This window comes from Miscanthus floridulus, unplaced genomic scaffold (assembly GCF_019320115.1).
Source record: "Miscanthus floridulus cultivar M001 unplaced genomic scaffold, ASM1932011v1 fs_230_1_2, whole genome shotgun sequence".
Taxonomy (NCBI): domain Eukaryota; kingdom Viridiplantae; phylum Streptophyta; class Magnoliopsida; order Poales; family Poaceae; genus Miscanthus; species Miscanthus floridulus.
This window is the reverse complement of record NW_027096421.1, coordinates 40977-57195: the sequence shown is the minus strand read 5'-3', so window position 1 is coordinate 57195 and position 16219 is coordinate 40977. Positions and strand designations below refer to the sequence as shown.

The following is a 16219-nucleotide window of genomic DNA, read 5'->3' as shown; positions in this document are numbered from 1 at the left end:
CCTTGTGATGGAACTTGCCCATCTGGGTTCAAGTCCTCGACTTGGCACGGATACTCACATTTTCCTAGATTTATTCAGGATTTAACGGCGCTATGCTTTCAGTGGTAGGCGACGTTCCCATGGACAGCGATGCGCCTGTGGTAACTTCGTGAATTTTAAGATCTGTCAGCTCAGTCCTTTGGAGGTGCTCATAGAGGTAAGGTTTACGTAAGTGTGTTTATAAGGGTGAGTGTGTGTGCGTGTTGTGGTCGTCTACGTTGTACTGTGTTATTCTAAACAAAAAACGTTCACATTCCTAAAGGAAAGCCCTGAAGAAAATCCCGTGGCACCTAGACATGGTATGGCGCATTAAAGGGTTCTACTCAAATGCACATTAGAGACCTAGCTCTTCGATAAAGAAAACAGAAGAAGATTCGACTCAATAACATTAGGAAGGTTGATTCTACTTGTTACTCCCTCCATGTCAAATTATAAGATATTTTTGCTTTTTCTAAACATAGTGTGTGTATATAAGTGCATAGCAAGCTATGTATGTAGAGCGGAGGAAGTAGTTTTTACAGGCCTCTCCATTCCATGAACTAACCATTCTATTTTTCTTATATAAGCTCGATTATAGTGGATCATTAGCCCTTCCGCTAAAAGAAGATTATCAGCTCAGGTTCACATTTACCTGGTACATACAATCCGAATCAGATATAATATATAAGTCTGAGTTATTTTTGAAGTAATAAAAAAGTTTTTGGATTACAAACGCACATTATTATTTGATCGAATTCCAAATACAATAGTAGAGGATATGCTTGAATATACACACTGCAATCGAATACTGAAGAAAGGCTAGCTTTTTAACTTTTTTTCTCAACTACTCCAAAAAGTTCTCACGCTAATTTGTTTACAAGCATTAGCAGCTTAAGATTGTCCTTAGCTCGTACACGTGTAAGATCAACAGGCCTACTAACTCCAAAGTGAGGGCATGTCCTGAATAACAACAGTCCCTGTAGGCCCTCGCTGAGTAATCTGAGCCACGAACGCCGTCACTCCCTTAAAGCTTCCTGTCCATACTCCATAAGTCCATAGAGCGTTGCTTTCCTGAGACAGGGGTTGGTAAGCCCAATAGTCTCAGAGGTAAGAGAGGTAGGGGACGGATCGAGGGCAACTGATGCTGGGCTTGTCACCTCACCTGTCGTCTCCGCCTTCACTGCGCATATATACCGCCTGCTGCCCCTCCCCAAGCCGTGCTCTCTGCATCATCCAACCAGAACCCGGGAGCCGTGACAGGCTGACAGTTTAGGCGAACCAAGAACACGCAGGGACAGACAGGGAGAGGCATGGGGCGAGGGCGAGCGCCGTGCTGCGCCAAGGTGGGGCTCAACAGGGGCTCCTGGACGCCGCAGGAGGACATGCGTCTCATCGCCTACATCCAGAAGCACGGCCACACCAACTGGCGCGCGCTGCCCAAGCAAGCAGGTAGTAGGCTAGTTGGGCATGGCAAATGTGCATGGCGAGTTGCTGCTGGAAGCAGAGGAGGGATGTGCAGTCACTTTTGGGGCGTTTGCTGATCCTGTTCATGTCCATGCCTTTTTTTTGTCTGGATGGATAGGTTTGCTGCGGTGTGGGAAGAGCTGCAGGCTGCGGTGGATCAACTACCTGCGGCCGGACCTCAAGCGCGGCAACTTCACCGCCGAGGAGGAGGAGACCATCATAAGGCTGCACGGCTTGCTCGGGAACAAGTAAGCGTTACTTAAGCCGTGGATCGTTGCGAAAGCGAATTCGACTCGATCCTTGCTGTTGATATCTGGCCATCTGAGGTTCTTGCGTAGTGGTATAAGAGACTGATGTTTCGAACAAATTTGATCTTTTTCAGATGGGTCTAAGATCGCTGCCTGCCTGCCGGGGAGGACGGACAACGAGATCAAGAACGTGTGGAACACGCACCTGAAGAAGAAGGTGGCGCCGCGGGAGAAGCAGAAGGCTGGCGCGGCGGACAAGAACGACGGCGCGGCGAGCGGCGACGCCGGCACGCTCGCAACTGCCGCCTCGTCCTCGGCGTCCTCCTCGACGACGACCCACAACAGTTCCGGGGGCAGCGACAACTCCGGCGACCAGTGCGGCACGAGCAGGGAGCCCGACGACGCGATCGACGTATCCCTCCTCGGACTAGAAGACATTGATGTCTCGGACATGCTGGTGGACGCGCCCCCGGCGGCGCAGTCATGCCAGGCGCCAATGCTGTCGCCGTGCTCGTGGTCCTCCCTGACGACGTGCGTCGGCGGCGTGGAGGAGCTGATCGAGATCGAGCCGGAGATCTGGAGCCTCATCGACGGCGAGAGCGCTGGCGCGCCGGACGCCTCGGGCGTGGATGCAACAGCGCCATGTACGGGCACGACCGCCGTCAGCAGCACCAGCGAAGCAGAGGAAGCGGCGAACGATTGGTGGTTGGAGAATTTGGAGAAGGAGCTGGGCCTGTGGGGCCCAGCGGAGGATACTCAGGCCCACCCTGACCTACTGGACCACATAGCAAGCTTCAGCCCACTCGGCGCCTTGGAGTTGGAGAGGGACCCAGTCTCCACCTACTTCCAGACCGCGCCCGCCGTTGCGGAACCTGAACTCCTGATGGTGGACGAACCATCTGCCGTTCTGCTATGAGCCTATGACCATGAGCAACAGGACAGAACGGTCTGATCGGACGGACGGGGTTAATTCTTATATTACCTTCAGTCAGCAATGGGCTACTAAGCAAGAGGATAGAGCAACGAACATCTCGGTTCTTGGAGATGTTTCGTGCATCAAATTCAAGTAGTTTGTTTGATGCAGTGGCAAGTTCATATGTCTAGATCAATAAGAATGCACATACAGAACCGTCCAAAGAAAGAAGGCCATGTAGAGTGAAACACTAGCCCTCTTCTTAACACGCAGATATAGCTAGCTGCTAGGGTTTGATGATTGGTATGGAAAACTGCACTGCAGTAGTCCAGTCATGGAGGCGACGATCGAGGAAGTGTCGTCCGCCGTCGTGTTGCTTGGTTTGTGGCTTTGTGCAGTGTGCATATATAGAACATGACGTCATCGCGATGTAAGCGCTTGGTCATCCCAGAGTCCTACTACCACTAATGATGTCCTTTGTGAATCATCACCGGGCTCTGATTATGCTTTGGAACCCTTTGCTTTTTGATAATGCGATGTAACCTTTTTTTTTTCTCCTCGCTTTTCATTTGCCATTCTTTCTTTCATCTCCTTTCGTTCTTTGTTTGTTTTCTTCTTTACGTAGATTTGCCTGTCTTCTTTTGCAGTGTTACGTCTAGCTAGAACCGTAAAAAGAATCCACATGTTACTCGATGATAGTGAAGTGCCCAAGTAAGTTACCTATCAAGAACAGGAAGAATATGGTTTCGTATATTTTCGTCAGACTAATTGAAAATAAGAGGTGTGCTAAGCTCCACTCCAGTCAGTGATGACTGATGAGCTAGTGTTCACTGTCACTCAGATGTACATGATGCCTGCACAAGACACGACATGATATATACTACATCAACCACAGTAGAAAATTAGTAAGTTCGAGCTAACCCTTAACCTGATCCCAGCCAGCCTGACATTTTGTTCTGTTGGGTCGGCCACAGAGCTGACAGGGTTCTTCAGGAAATCACGAGCTCAGGTGTTTGGACAGGCTTTGTGGGCCTAATATTAGGGAAGTCCAGAAGGGCATTCTGGGCCTTATTTGCAGAATTTGCTGAGCCGAACGACCCTCTAAATGGATTACTCCCCCCGGATCCTGACTTGCCTATAAAAACGATAATGATACAATTAAGATGTCCGAATGGACAGACACCTCCCTCCACTCACTCACGCACGCGCCAGTCGCCCAGCGACTCTATCCGCACGCTCCGATGCTCGCTGTGCCATTTCCTCCCTGCGTCGCCGTGCCCATCCGCCCACCCTACTCCACCTTGCCGCCGCCGGTTCCCTCGCCGTGCCGCGTCCCCGCAGCTCGCGCGCCCATCCCATGTGGCCTCCTCCGTGCTGCCTCCTGCGCTACCACCTCCACGCCGAATCCCCCACTGGGCCCAGTCTGCTCGCCCACCTCCACCGTGCTGCCTCCTCGCCGCGACCGCCTCCATCGAGCCGACGAGCCTCCACGACAGATGGGCTCCAGCAAGCAGGCGAGGGGGTGAGATTCGTTTGTGACACCGCGCCCGCCGACGAGTTGCCTGTGCCGCTGCCGCACAGCGAGGGTCCATGATCCACTGTCGACCTCCGCGCCGGTTGTGCCTCCCTTCGTCCAAGCAAAGCCCATGTTGCAAGAGTATGTTTCAAGTGTTTTAGATGTTTCATCTGGATGTTTGCAAGTGTTTCATCTTGATGTTGCAAAGTATATCGGAATGTGCATATGTTTCAAGTGTATGTTTCAAATGTTTTCATCTCGGTTTCCAGACGTATGTTTGCCAAGTGTTTTATCTGGATGCATATGTTTTTCGCACATATGAAGTGTTGTTAGGTGTTTTTTGTACGTGTTTCATACGCATGTTTCAGTTGTTTCGTACGTATGTTGCAAGTGTTTCATCTGAATATTTCAAAAGTAGATCTGGTATTGTAGCTAGTGTTTTAGATGCATGTTTCATGTGTTTCATCTGCCTTTAGACGTATGTTGACAAGTGTTGCATCAGATGTTTCAAAGTAGATCGGGTGTGCATCTCTGTCCTCGCTTTTTCTACTGCCTCACCTTCACCTCGGTGTCTCCTCCTCCTTCTCCCGGCGCCGACTGGGGCATCCGTAGCCCCTCTCCCCACTTTTGGATGCTAGCAGCAGCCACCTGCTGTAGTCACCTATTGCAAGCTGCTGGCCGTGCGCATGTGCGTGAGAAACGAAGGAGGCATGAGCGGGGACTCCCCACTTGCAGTCGGGCGGCGTGGGCCCCACGTAGGTGGGTGCAGATGCAGGTGCGCATGGGAGACGGAGTGCTAGTGCGGGCGTCCGGACGGGGACATCCGGCGCTAGCACCGCCGCTGTAAATAAACAAACTAAATGATTGAATGAGTAGTTCCATATTTCCCTATTACTAATGAATAAGAGGGAAGAAGTAGGAGCAGTACAAAAATCAGGAGGCCGGGGCATTCAGTAAGACCATTTAGCTTTTTTTCTAACCATTTTCCAAAGAATCATTTTTGCATTTTTCAAGCCCCACACATTCTTATGCATACACTCCAATTACTTAAGAAAACGACACTACAACTATTCCCTCCATTCTAAATTATAAAACGTGTTGGTATTTTTAGACACATTGCTTTTGGTATATATCTAGACATGGTGTATATCTAAGTGCATAGCAAAAGCTATTGTATTAAAAAGCCAAAATATCTTAATAATTTGGAATAGAGGGAGTACCAAAAAATGAACATTAACCGCTGTTTACACCAAAATTTGGGAAGAAGAGCGTGAGAACTCGAAGCTTCCAAGATCGCTCATCAAGAAATCGATTGCATAAGGGTCGATATCAGCTGATTCAAATACAGCACTGGAATCAGCTCTCTTCAGATGACGTCAGCAGATAATGAAAAAAAGCTACGGTTGGCGTCGGGGAAAACATGTCGAACTCTACAAAAGGAAAAGATTAGGGTTCAAGTTATCTTAACTTAGGAATGTTTTCTCTTATGCCAAAGATTGTAATGAGTCGTGCTTAAGTAGGATTCATGCTTCGGTTCTGGGTATACAATATTGGACCCCGGCTCTTGTAAAAAGAGATCTAAATCAATCAATACCAAGCTACTTTTTTGGCTTTACGTCCAACCCTTAGGGAGTAGGAGTAGTGTAGACTCTCGGCGAGTTCTTCAACAAGCAAGGTTTGCATCGGTCCGGCCGACCTCCAGCTTGTCTGTAAGTACCGTCATGGCTTATATTTCTGTTTGTATGGTTGCATCAGTTAAGTTCGATCTCCACTGCGAGCTCTAGTATAAGCTAGTTATAGACTCTTATCTAGTTGAAGTACGGCTGCATCGGTTAAGTTCGACCTCCACTGCTCGAATTAGATCAAGGTCAAGTTATCGGCTCTACCTAAGAGTGGCATCCTTTGGGTAGATTCATTAAGTTACCGATCTTGTTGATGTTCTTATTGTCATTAATTTTCAGCAACATCCACCTGCCTAGTTGAGATCGATCTAGATCGACCTTACATCCTTTTAATCCATCGTTTGCTTTGTTACAATATGATGTTTCTTACTTTAAGTGACGGGTTTTGTTTCATTGGCTGTTCTATTTCGATCTTGATCATGCATAGTACCCGGTTAAGGCGTGTTCGATCTTGAGGAGGTTTGCTGGCTGGTTAAATCTGGTCTATAGTTCGCTAGTTGTGGCTGCAATGATTCGGTCGATCCCCATTGATGGCACTTTAGATCGGAGGATGCTAGTTGGTAGATTTGTTCTCGATTAGGCGTGACCTTGGCTGTTTGCTATGCCTGCATCGGCTAAATAGAAGAATTTTAGAACAAGTGTTTGTTGTCCTACACCAAGACACGTGACAATAAAGTTGTTTAGAAATATCCACTGCCAAAAGAAATATCCACACCAAGACACATGACAGGCAGATGCAGATGAAGCTGAGGATAGGAGTTTCTTCGTGGAGGCTGTGAACAAATCTGTTCATGATGCCATATTGAACCATAATACAATTTTTCTAAACACATTCCACAACACCATGAAAGAGGTGTTTCATGGGTTTTCAATTGATTAGGTTAGGCCAGCTTATTACAACATTCCACATTCGTCGACTCAGGGGACTAATCAAGCCAGTACTAGCCATCAAGAAGCAGCACTAGCTGGTAATGATGATGTCCAGACAGTTCAGAGTTCATCTGAGCAAGTTTAAGGTGCTACTGCTAATCAGATACAGTATAATCCTGGATCGTCAGTGCAACATGTGCAACAGCCGACAGGGCAAATTCAGAATCAAATGGTCAATTTTGCCACATTAAGCTAGATACCGTCGTCGGCTCAAAAAATAGCGCCATGAAGGATTCGTAGAGATATAGATCCTAACCTCTATAACTAGAGACTTCAAACAACAAACCAGCAAAGGGCCCAACAGATAGAGATTCCACAAGGATATCATTATGGCACAGATTACAACACTCTTCACATGATTCCAAATCCAAGATATTAAGGTACCCAAAATTTTAATCCACAGATGGGTCAGTAATTGCAGGAAAATCCAAATTCAAATGCTGATGAGTTGTTGCTTAGAGTGACTGAGATGATGAAGAATCAATTCAGTTTAAAGCCAAAAGGGCAGACCTTCTTGTACAAATGCCCATATCCAGAATGGTATAATTTGGTTGCTTTTCCTACAAATTACAGGCTCTCGGAGTTTGTTAAGTTCACTGGCCAAGATAGCGCAACCACAATATAACATGTCAGTCGGTATCTTACATAGTTGGGCGAATCATCCATTGAAGAGGCCCATTAAGTTCGTTTCTTCTCCTTGTCCCTGTCAGGGCCAGCTTTCACTTGGTTTTCATCGCTGCTAGTTAACTCTATTGCCAATTGGGCTAATCTAGAGAAGAAATTTCATACATATTTTTACATTAGGATAGGGGAAAAGAAAATTACCGATTTGATTGACTATAAGGCAGAGAACTAATGAATCGAAGCACCGAGTTCTTTCAGAAGTTCTGAGACACTAAAAATTTGTGCTTCTCATTGAACTTGACTGATGATCAGCTAGCTGCATTGGCCGTTCAAGGAATGTTGCCAACGTGAAGAGAGAAGTTGTTGGGACAAGAGTTTGACAATTTAGGTCAGTTGGCTCAACTGAGTGGCAGCGCTTAATAGCCAGTTTCAGAATATGCGTAGAGATACCCTGATTCTAGAAGAGTACCGCAATTGCTGAAACCTATAATCCACATTTAGTTGATGATAGCTATGAAGACGATGAAGATGAAGAGGTTGCCATAGCTGAATGGAATTGGGGTAAGAAGACAGTAATGGTGCCTAATCCTTTCGGGAAGAGGAGTTAAAGAGAGCTATGATTTTGATGTCACAAAATCAGACAAGCTCTTCGATTTCTTACTTGAGAAGGGACATATCAAGTTGCCCGACAATCATGTTATGTTGCCCCCTGGTCAGTTAAAGAATAAGAAGTTCTGCAAATTTCACAATGCCACTTCTCATTCTACTAATGATGTGCAGAGTTTTTCGGCAACACATACAGAGGGCTATTCAGCAAGGAAGGCTCAAATTTGATACACCTTGAAAAAATGAAAGTTGATGATAATCCTTTCCCAAGATATCAGAACATGGTTGATGCTAGGTTGCTCAAAAGAAAGACTAAAGTCCTAACATCAGCAAGATTAAGAGAAACTAGGAACAGTCGATCTCGAGATGCAAATATCAGCTGATGGGTATAGAGAGATTAGAGGGTATCATGACCAACGAAAGAGCCGATATGAGTAGGGAGAGATGTCAAGGGATGGGGCGATAAGGCCGCGTATTACATCTCAAATTTTATTGAATAAATGGCTGCGGCAGAAGGAAAAGAATTATCAGCGTTGGTTAGAAGAGCATGAATACCAGCGTCAATAAGAAAAAGAGAGGTATGAAAGAAAGCAAGCTGAAATCACATTGGAATTATCCTTTCTTCAGACATTGTTGGAATGAAGGTTTTAAATTGCCTACTAAAAATAATTGCCCAGAGTGCAGCGAGCAATATTAGGGAGTTTAGGCAATCTCAAGCCAACCACTAGTCTATCCATGCTCGAGATGAGTGTCATCATAATAATATAGGTTCGGTGCTTAAAAAATAAAAGTGTTCATAATCGGCAAGGAAAGCGAGTTGTTGATCAAAACAGGGTTGATTATGAAGAAGAAAGTAATGAGGAAGAATATATTTGGCAGGAAGACCAATGGTGTCCTAAGAGGTTTGACAAGAAGCCTAGAAAAGAAGGGTGCAACGCCTAAGGAATAGAGAGCTAGAATAGGTTCAGACATCTAGAAGACCTCAAGTGTGGCATGCTAAACAAACAACCGATATAGGGCAACCATCGGCTAATATTCAAATGGCTTTTCTATTGCCATAGGAATTTAGAGCTCTAGCAGAGCAAGAAGTTTGTTTAGATTTTGATGAATCGGAGTATGAGGAAATAATTACCAAGTTAACAGTGATGCAAGCAGGCTATATTCGATAAGCCAATCAAACATAGGCACTTAAAGGCTCTATATGTAAAAGGTTTTGTTGATGGGAAGCCGATGAGCAAGATGTTGGTGGATGGAGGTGCTTCTATCAATCTTATGTCTTACATCACTTTTCGTAAACTTGGCAAGGGACCTAGGAGATTTGATTGAGACCTGACATGATGCTTAGGGATTTTGGAGGTAATGCATCCAAGACCTAGGAGCAATGAATGTCGAATTGACAATCAAAAGTAAAACTTTGCTCACCACATTCTTCGTCATTGATGGAAAAAGTTCATACAGTCTACTCCTTGGTCATGATTGGATTCATGCAAATTGTTGTGTACCATCAACCATGCATCAATGTTAGATTCAATGGTATGGAAGATGATGTTGAGCTAGGTTCGCTGCTAATGAATTTATGAGTATCGCAACAGCCGAATCTAGTATATTGGGAGCTAGAAGACTTTGAATGTTTTTTCTAGGCAAACTATGGGAAGGAGGCTTTATTAGAGTCAATGATGAAAGCCAACAGCCGATCTAAGTAGTCGGCTTTGAGAATTTATTTTAATGGATAATCCAATAGATGGTACAGATGGTAAACTAGAACATAACTTTACGTCAGCCGATGAATTAGAAGAGATAGATATTGGTTCTAGAGATAGGCCTAGGCCAACGTATATAAGTGTCAAGTTGGATCCTGAGTATAAGCAAGAGTTAGTGGATTTATTAAAGGAATTTAAAGATTGTTTTGCTTGGGAATACTATGAGATGCCTAGGTCTAGACCGATCGATTGTTGAACATCAGTTACCAATCAAACCTAGATATCGACCGTTTAAACAAGCTCTGAGGAGATTCAACCCAAATGTCCTTGATGATATCAAAAAGGAGACTGAAAGATTGCTAGAAGCAAAATTTATCTGACCGTGCCGATATGCAGAACGGATATCGAATGTTGTTCCCGGTGTATAAGAAAAATAGGAAGTTAAGAGTTTGCATCGATTTTAGAGATCTGAACAAGGCTACACCCATGGATAGTTATCCGATGTCGATAACCGATATGTTGGTAGATGCAAGTAGCCGGGCACAAGGTTATTAGTTTTATGGATGGCAATGTAGGGTATAATTAGATTTTTATGGCTGAGGAAGACATAGGCAAAAACAACTTTTAGATGCCCTAGCACAATCGGTTTATTTGAATGGGTTGTGATGACCTTTGGTTTGAAGAATGCCAGGTGCAACTTATCAGAGGGCAATGAATTATATTTTTCATAAGCTCATCGGTAGGATTGTTGAAATCTACATTGACTGATGTGATGGTGAAATCCAAGGGATACAAGGAACATCTAGCTAATTTGCAGAAGACTCTAGGAGTGCACTAAGAAAACATGGTCTAAAGATGAATCGCAATAAGTGTGCCTTTGGAGTATCAGCTGGACAATTTTTGGGTTTCATGGTCCACGAGAGAGGAATCAAAATTCGTCAAAAAAGTATGAAAGCAATTGATGAGGCAGTGCCCCCGACTACTAAAACAGAGTTACAATCTTTGTTTGGTAGAATTAATTTTATCAGGAGGTTTATTTCAAATTTGTCGGAAAGAGTTCTGTCAGTTTTCTCCCTTGTTGAAGTTGAACAATGATCAAGAATTTAAGTGGGGTGACATACAACAAAAGGCGTTTGAGGAGATAAAAGAATATATGAAATGTCCACCTATGCTGGTCCCTCCTCAGCAAGGTAAGCCTGTTAAGTTGTACGTATCAGCCAATGACCAAACAATTGGATAGGCCTTGATGCAAGAGTTTGAAGGAAAAGAACTGAGTTGTTTTCTATCTAAGTAGAAGGCTTTTGAACCCTAGAAACAAGATATTCTCCCATCGAAAAGTTATGCTTGTGCTTATATTTCTCTTGCACTAAGTTGCGGCATTATTTATTATCGGCTAAGTGTACAGTTGTTTCCAAGGCTGATGTGATCAAGCACATGCTATCAATGCTAATATTAAATGGAAGAATGGGGAAGTGGATTCTTAGTGTTGTCGGAATTTAACTTGAGGTACGAATTGGCCAAAGCAATCAAAGGGCAAGTAATAGCTGATTTTGTCACCCAGCATCATAAGCTAAGTATTGGCTATGTAGAGTCGGTACCTTGGACGTTATTCTTTGATGGATCATCATGCAAGCAAGGTAGTGGCATTGGTATTGTTATTATTCCACCTCAGCGGGCAAGTTTTGAGTTTGCTTTTCTAACTGAACCAATGATTACCAACAACCAAGCAGAATATGAAGCTATTCTTAAGGGGCTTCAACTTCTCCATGAAGTAAAGGCTGAGGCAATTAAAGTATTTGGAGATTTTAGTTAATTATTCATTAGTTGATCAGCCTATATAAATGTAAAGAAGATACTCTGAGGGAGTACTATGACGAGTGCCAAAGATTGCTCAAGGAATTTCCTCACATTTCTCTTCAGCATATTCTGAGAGCACAAAATCAAGAGGCTAATTTTTAGCTCAAAGTGCGTTAGGTTATCGAGTGTTTCAAGAGGTCCTAAGTAGTGAGACCTCGAACAATGATTGGAGAGTTGAAATAGCCAATTACCTTAAGAATCCATCACAGAAGGTTAGCAGGAGGCTAAGGTATAAATTGACTAAGTATGTTTTGTTAGATGATCAGTTATATTACAAAATAGTTGATGGGGTGTTGCTTAAATGCTTAAATCAAGAAGAAGCTAAGGTGTTGATGGGTGAAGTACATGAAGGGATATGTGGAGCTCATCAGTCGGCTTATAAGATGAAATAGATTATTCGTAGGACTGGATATTTCTGGCCAACAATACTAGAAGATTGTTTTGAATATTATAAGGGGTGTCAAAATTGTCAACGTTTTGGTAATATTAGAAATCGTCCGCATCGACTATGAATCCAATAATCAAACCATGACCATTTCGAGGTTGGGGAATTGATTTAATTGGCTAGATTTTTCCTGCCTTCAAGTAAACGACATAAGTTCATATTGGTAGCAACGGATTACTTCACTAAGTGGGTTGAGGCAATTCCTTCGAAGACGGTAACCTCAAAGAACATGGTTGATTTTGTCAAGGAGCATATTGTGTATCATTTTGGGATTCCTCAAACTATCACTACCGATCAAGGGACAATGTTCACATCAGAAGAGTTTGGAGATTTTGCTGCTAGTATGGGAATTAAGTTGTTAAATTCTTCTCCTTACTATGCTTAGGCTAATGGCTAGGCAGAGGTGTCCAATCAGATTACTGATTAGGCTGATCAAGGAAAAGATTGAAGAGCAGCCGAGGAAGTAGCATTCAACTGCTTAATGAGGCACTATGGGCATATAGGATGGCCTATCATGGATCGATTAAAACATCACCTTATGAACTTGTGTATGGTCATAATGCAGTCCTTCCTTGGGAGATTCAAACTGGATCGAGGCGTGTCACATTGCAAAATGATTTATCAGCCGAAGTCTACAAGAATCTTATGATAGATGACTTAGAGGACTTGAGTTGCCATCGGCTACGTGCTCTTGAGAACATCGAAGCCAATAAATTGAGGATTGCAAAGTATTACAATAAAAAGGTCAAGAGCAAACAATTTTCTAAAGGAGACTTAGGCTAGAAAGTGAAATTGCTGATCAGATCAAAAGACTAGCAAGTTCGGCAAATGGTCACCTAATTGGGAAGGACCTTATTGGATTAAACATTGTGAGTCTGGCAATGCTTTATATTTTGGAAACACTAGGAGGAGGAGAAGAGTTTGACAGAGCAATCAATGGAAAATATCTAAAGAAATATTATCCTAGGGTTTGGATTAATACTTGATAGCCAATTTGTTCGGTCATCGGCTCTAATAGCAGATACCAGAAGGGTATCGCCTCTAGTTCAAAAATAAACCCGAAGGGGTAAAAGCTAGTATGATATGTATCATCTATAGAGCAAGAACAAACACAGATTGGTACATGGAATATGAGTACAAGAAAACACTTAAAACGAATAAATTGTTTGATAGCTTCTCCTATTACAAGCTAAAGGCCGGGAAACACTTTATTCACTATGTCTTTGGCCTGAGAAGCAAAGGCTACAGAGTTGGCAGCGTCGGAAAAATCCTTGACCAAGCGCTCATGATCCTCAGGGTGTTTGGTGGCCGGAAAACCATGGAGAAGAAGTCGAAGCTCATGGCCAGAGCAAGCTTGTGCAACAGCCAATGCCATGGTAGCACCATGACAAACACCGTGGAGAACAATCTCTCTGACATGGTTTGGGACGTCGTTCAAGCGAACCATCGGCACGGCACCCCTAGCGTTGATGAATCCTGCCACGTACTCCATGGCTGATCGAAGGCTTTCCAACTAGGCCTGATAGATCTAGAAAGATTCAAGGAAGGGATGATCAAGATCTTGAAGATAAAAAAACTAAGAAGAGATAGAAAATTGTGGTATGCATCTTACCCATGATTCTAGCCTTGGCCTTTGCCAAACTCTCCTCCACCTGGTTAGCCTCGAAGGGTGATCGGCGCTAAACTAAGGTGGCCAGAGCTGATTCCATGATGGAGAGGCAGTCGGTGAGCTTCTGGCTAGCCCAATCGATGGATGCGATCAGATTGTCATTGTTGATATGCTTCCTCGGGTAGTAGGGGAGCAGGTGGTGAATCATTGATGAAGACAACCTCGGGAGTTGAACGGAATCGGCCCTATGATCTAAGACAATGGGAGCATCCTAGGGTTACACCCTCCTGATGATGAAGACACTAGCGTGGTGACACAGACCCGTTAATGGCCTCCTTAGCAGACCTCTTGCTTCTCTCCATGCCTTCAAAGCTAAGGGGAAGCAAAATCACACCAAAGACACAGAAGGTTTGAGACGAAGCAGGTTGTTTTTTGATCCATAGCTATGGCCCATATATATAGCCCAAGAGGTGAGAAGATAGGCTACGTCGAAGCTATGGAATTAAAGTTAGATATGTAAATAGATTGACACTCTAGAAATTCAGGGAATGGATCACGAAGAGATAACAAATTCAAACTTATTGCTTCCCATAATTACAAAATATCATGGGATTGATACGAAAGGTTTAAATTAACTAACAATCAACCTGCTAAGACTTCTTTGGATTGAAGGGAGTTCTGGATCCCCACAAAGCCGAAGGTCACCATGGACCAAGCCATATCGGCTTGCTGATAGAAGTGCATCAAGGAAGAGAAAAGGTCTCATGCTTTAAAGATACCCATATATCCAACCAATTCCTTGGTGGCTGAGAAACAATGGGAAAGAAAGCCGCCTGTTATAGGACGCCCATTTCTTGGTGGCTGGAAAACCATGGGAAAGGAAGTCTGTGGTTTCCCCGATGAGCATTTGACAAGGCGAACAAGGTAAAGGTGTCCACTCATTTTAGCCCTTGCAAATACTAGAACAGCTCTGCGATCATGGTGACAAAACTCAGGTGATGTCATAAGAGTTCTTCTAACTATAGTGGCTGATCCTCTTGCTCGATAAGGCGCTGAAATGAGCAACACAATCACCCTATGCACAAGAATTCTTCTAACCACTCAAGACCCTCGTAGCAACAAATTAGACCATGGAGGGTCTAGCAGAGCCAAAGGCACTTGAGGAAGCAAGCAGAAGGGAAACATAACTGAGTTGTTGAGTTGCTCTCGCCAGAGTCGGATAGACATTTATAGTTGATCTGAAAGATGAATCCAAGCGCCCGTAAATCAATGATGCTCTCATGAAGCTTTGAAGCATGGGCTCATAAGCAGGCAAAAAAGGTGATACATAGTAGACCCCAGATCAAGATTCTCTACCCGTGACTACAGACATATCGGGAGTATAGGCGTGGTAATTTTGGAATAAAATTACTTTTATCCCAAAATTGGGGGCATGTGTTTACACCAAAATTTGAGAAGAAGAGCACGAGAACTCGAAGCTTCTAAGATCGTGTCATCAAGGAATCGATTGCATAAGGGTCGATATCAGCTGATTCAAATGCAGTACTAGGAATCGGCTCTCTTCATATGACTGCCTGCAGATAACGACAAAAAACTACAGTTGGCGTCGGGAAAAAACATGTCGGACTCTACAAAAAGGGAAAGATTAAGGTCCAAGTTATCTTAAATTAGGAATGTTTTCTGTTATGCCAAAGAATGTAATGAGTCAGTACTTAAGTAGGATTCATGCTTAGGTTCTAGGGTATAAATATTGGACCCCGACTATTGTAAAAAGAGATCCAATCAATCAATACAAGTTACTTTTTTTGGCTTTACACCAACCCTTAGGAGTAGGAGTAGTGTAGATCTCGGCGAGTTCTTCAACAAGCAGGGCTGCATCGGTCCGGCTGACCTCCGGACTTGTCTGTAAGTACCGTCATGGCTTATACATCTATTTGTACGGCTGCATCGGTTAAGTTTCGACCTCCACTGTGAGCTCTAGTATAAGCTAGTTATCGACTCTTATCTAGTTCAAGTATGGCTGCATCAGTTAAGTTCGACCTCCACTACTCAAATTAGATCAAGGTCAAGTTATCGGCTCTATCTAAGAGTGACATCCTTTGGGTAGATCATTAAGTTACCGATCTTGCTGATATTCTTATTGTCATTAATTTTCAGCAACATCCGCCTATCCGGTCGAGATCGATCTAGATCGACCTTACATCCTTTTAGTCAGTCATTTGCTTTGTAACAATACGATGTTTCTTACTTTAAGCGGCGGGTTATGTTTCATTGGCTGTTCTATTTCGATCTTAATCATGCATAGTACGTGGTTAAGGCATGTCCGATATTGAGGAGGTTTGTCGGCTGGTTAAATCTAGTCTATAGTTCGTTGTTATGGCTGCAACAATCCGGTCGATCCCCACTGATGGCACTTTAGATCAGAGGATGCTAGTTGGTAGATTTATTCTTGATCAGGCGTGACCTTGGCTGTTTGCTATGCCTGCATCGGCTAAATAGCCAATCGCCTATGTTTTAACGCCTACAGTGTGTCTCCATGATTATGTTAAATGTGAATAGATCTGTTTGCTTTAAAGGTTTGATTTGTTGTCTTTATCACTGGCTGCC

At 43.8% G+C, this 16219-nt stretch overlaps 1 protein-coding gene across 1 annotated transcript; it reads left to right on the top strand.

The window, feature by feature from the left end:
• The first annotated feature begins 1140 nt into the window (after window positions 1–1140).
• LOC136530903 (myb-related protein Zm1-like) lies at window positions 1141–3159 on the top strand. Its single transcript, XM_066523619.1, has 3 exons — window positions 1141–1467; window positions 1601–1732; window positions 1868–3159. Exons 1-3 carry the CDS (start codon window positions 1329–1331, stop codon window positions 2644–2646), a joined length of 1050 nt encoding a protein of 349 aa, XP_066379716.1. The 5' UTR covers window positions 1141–1328; the 3' UTR covers window positions 2647–3159.
• The last annotated feature ends 13060 nt before the right edge of the window (window positions 3160–16219 follow it).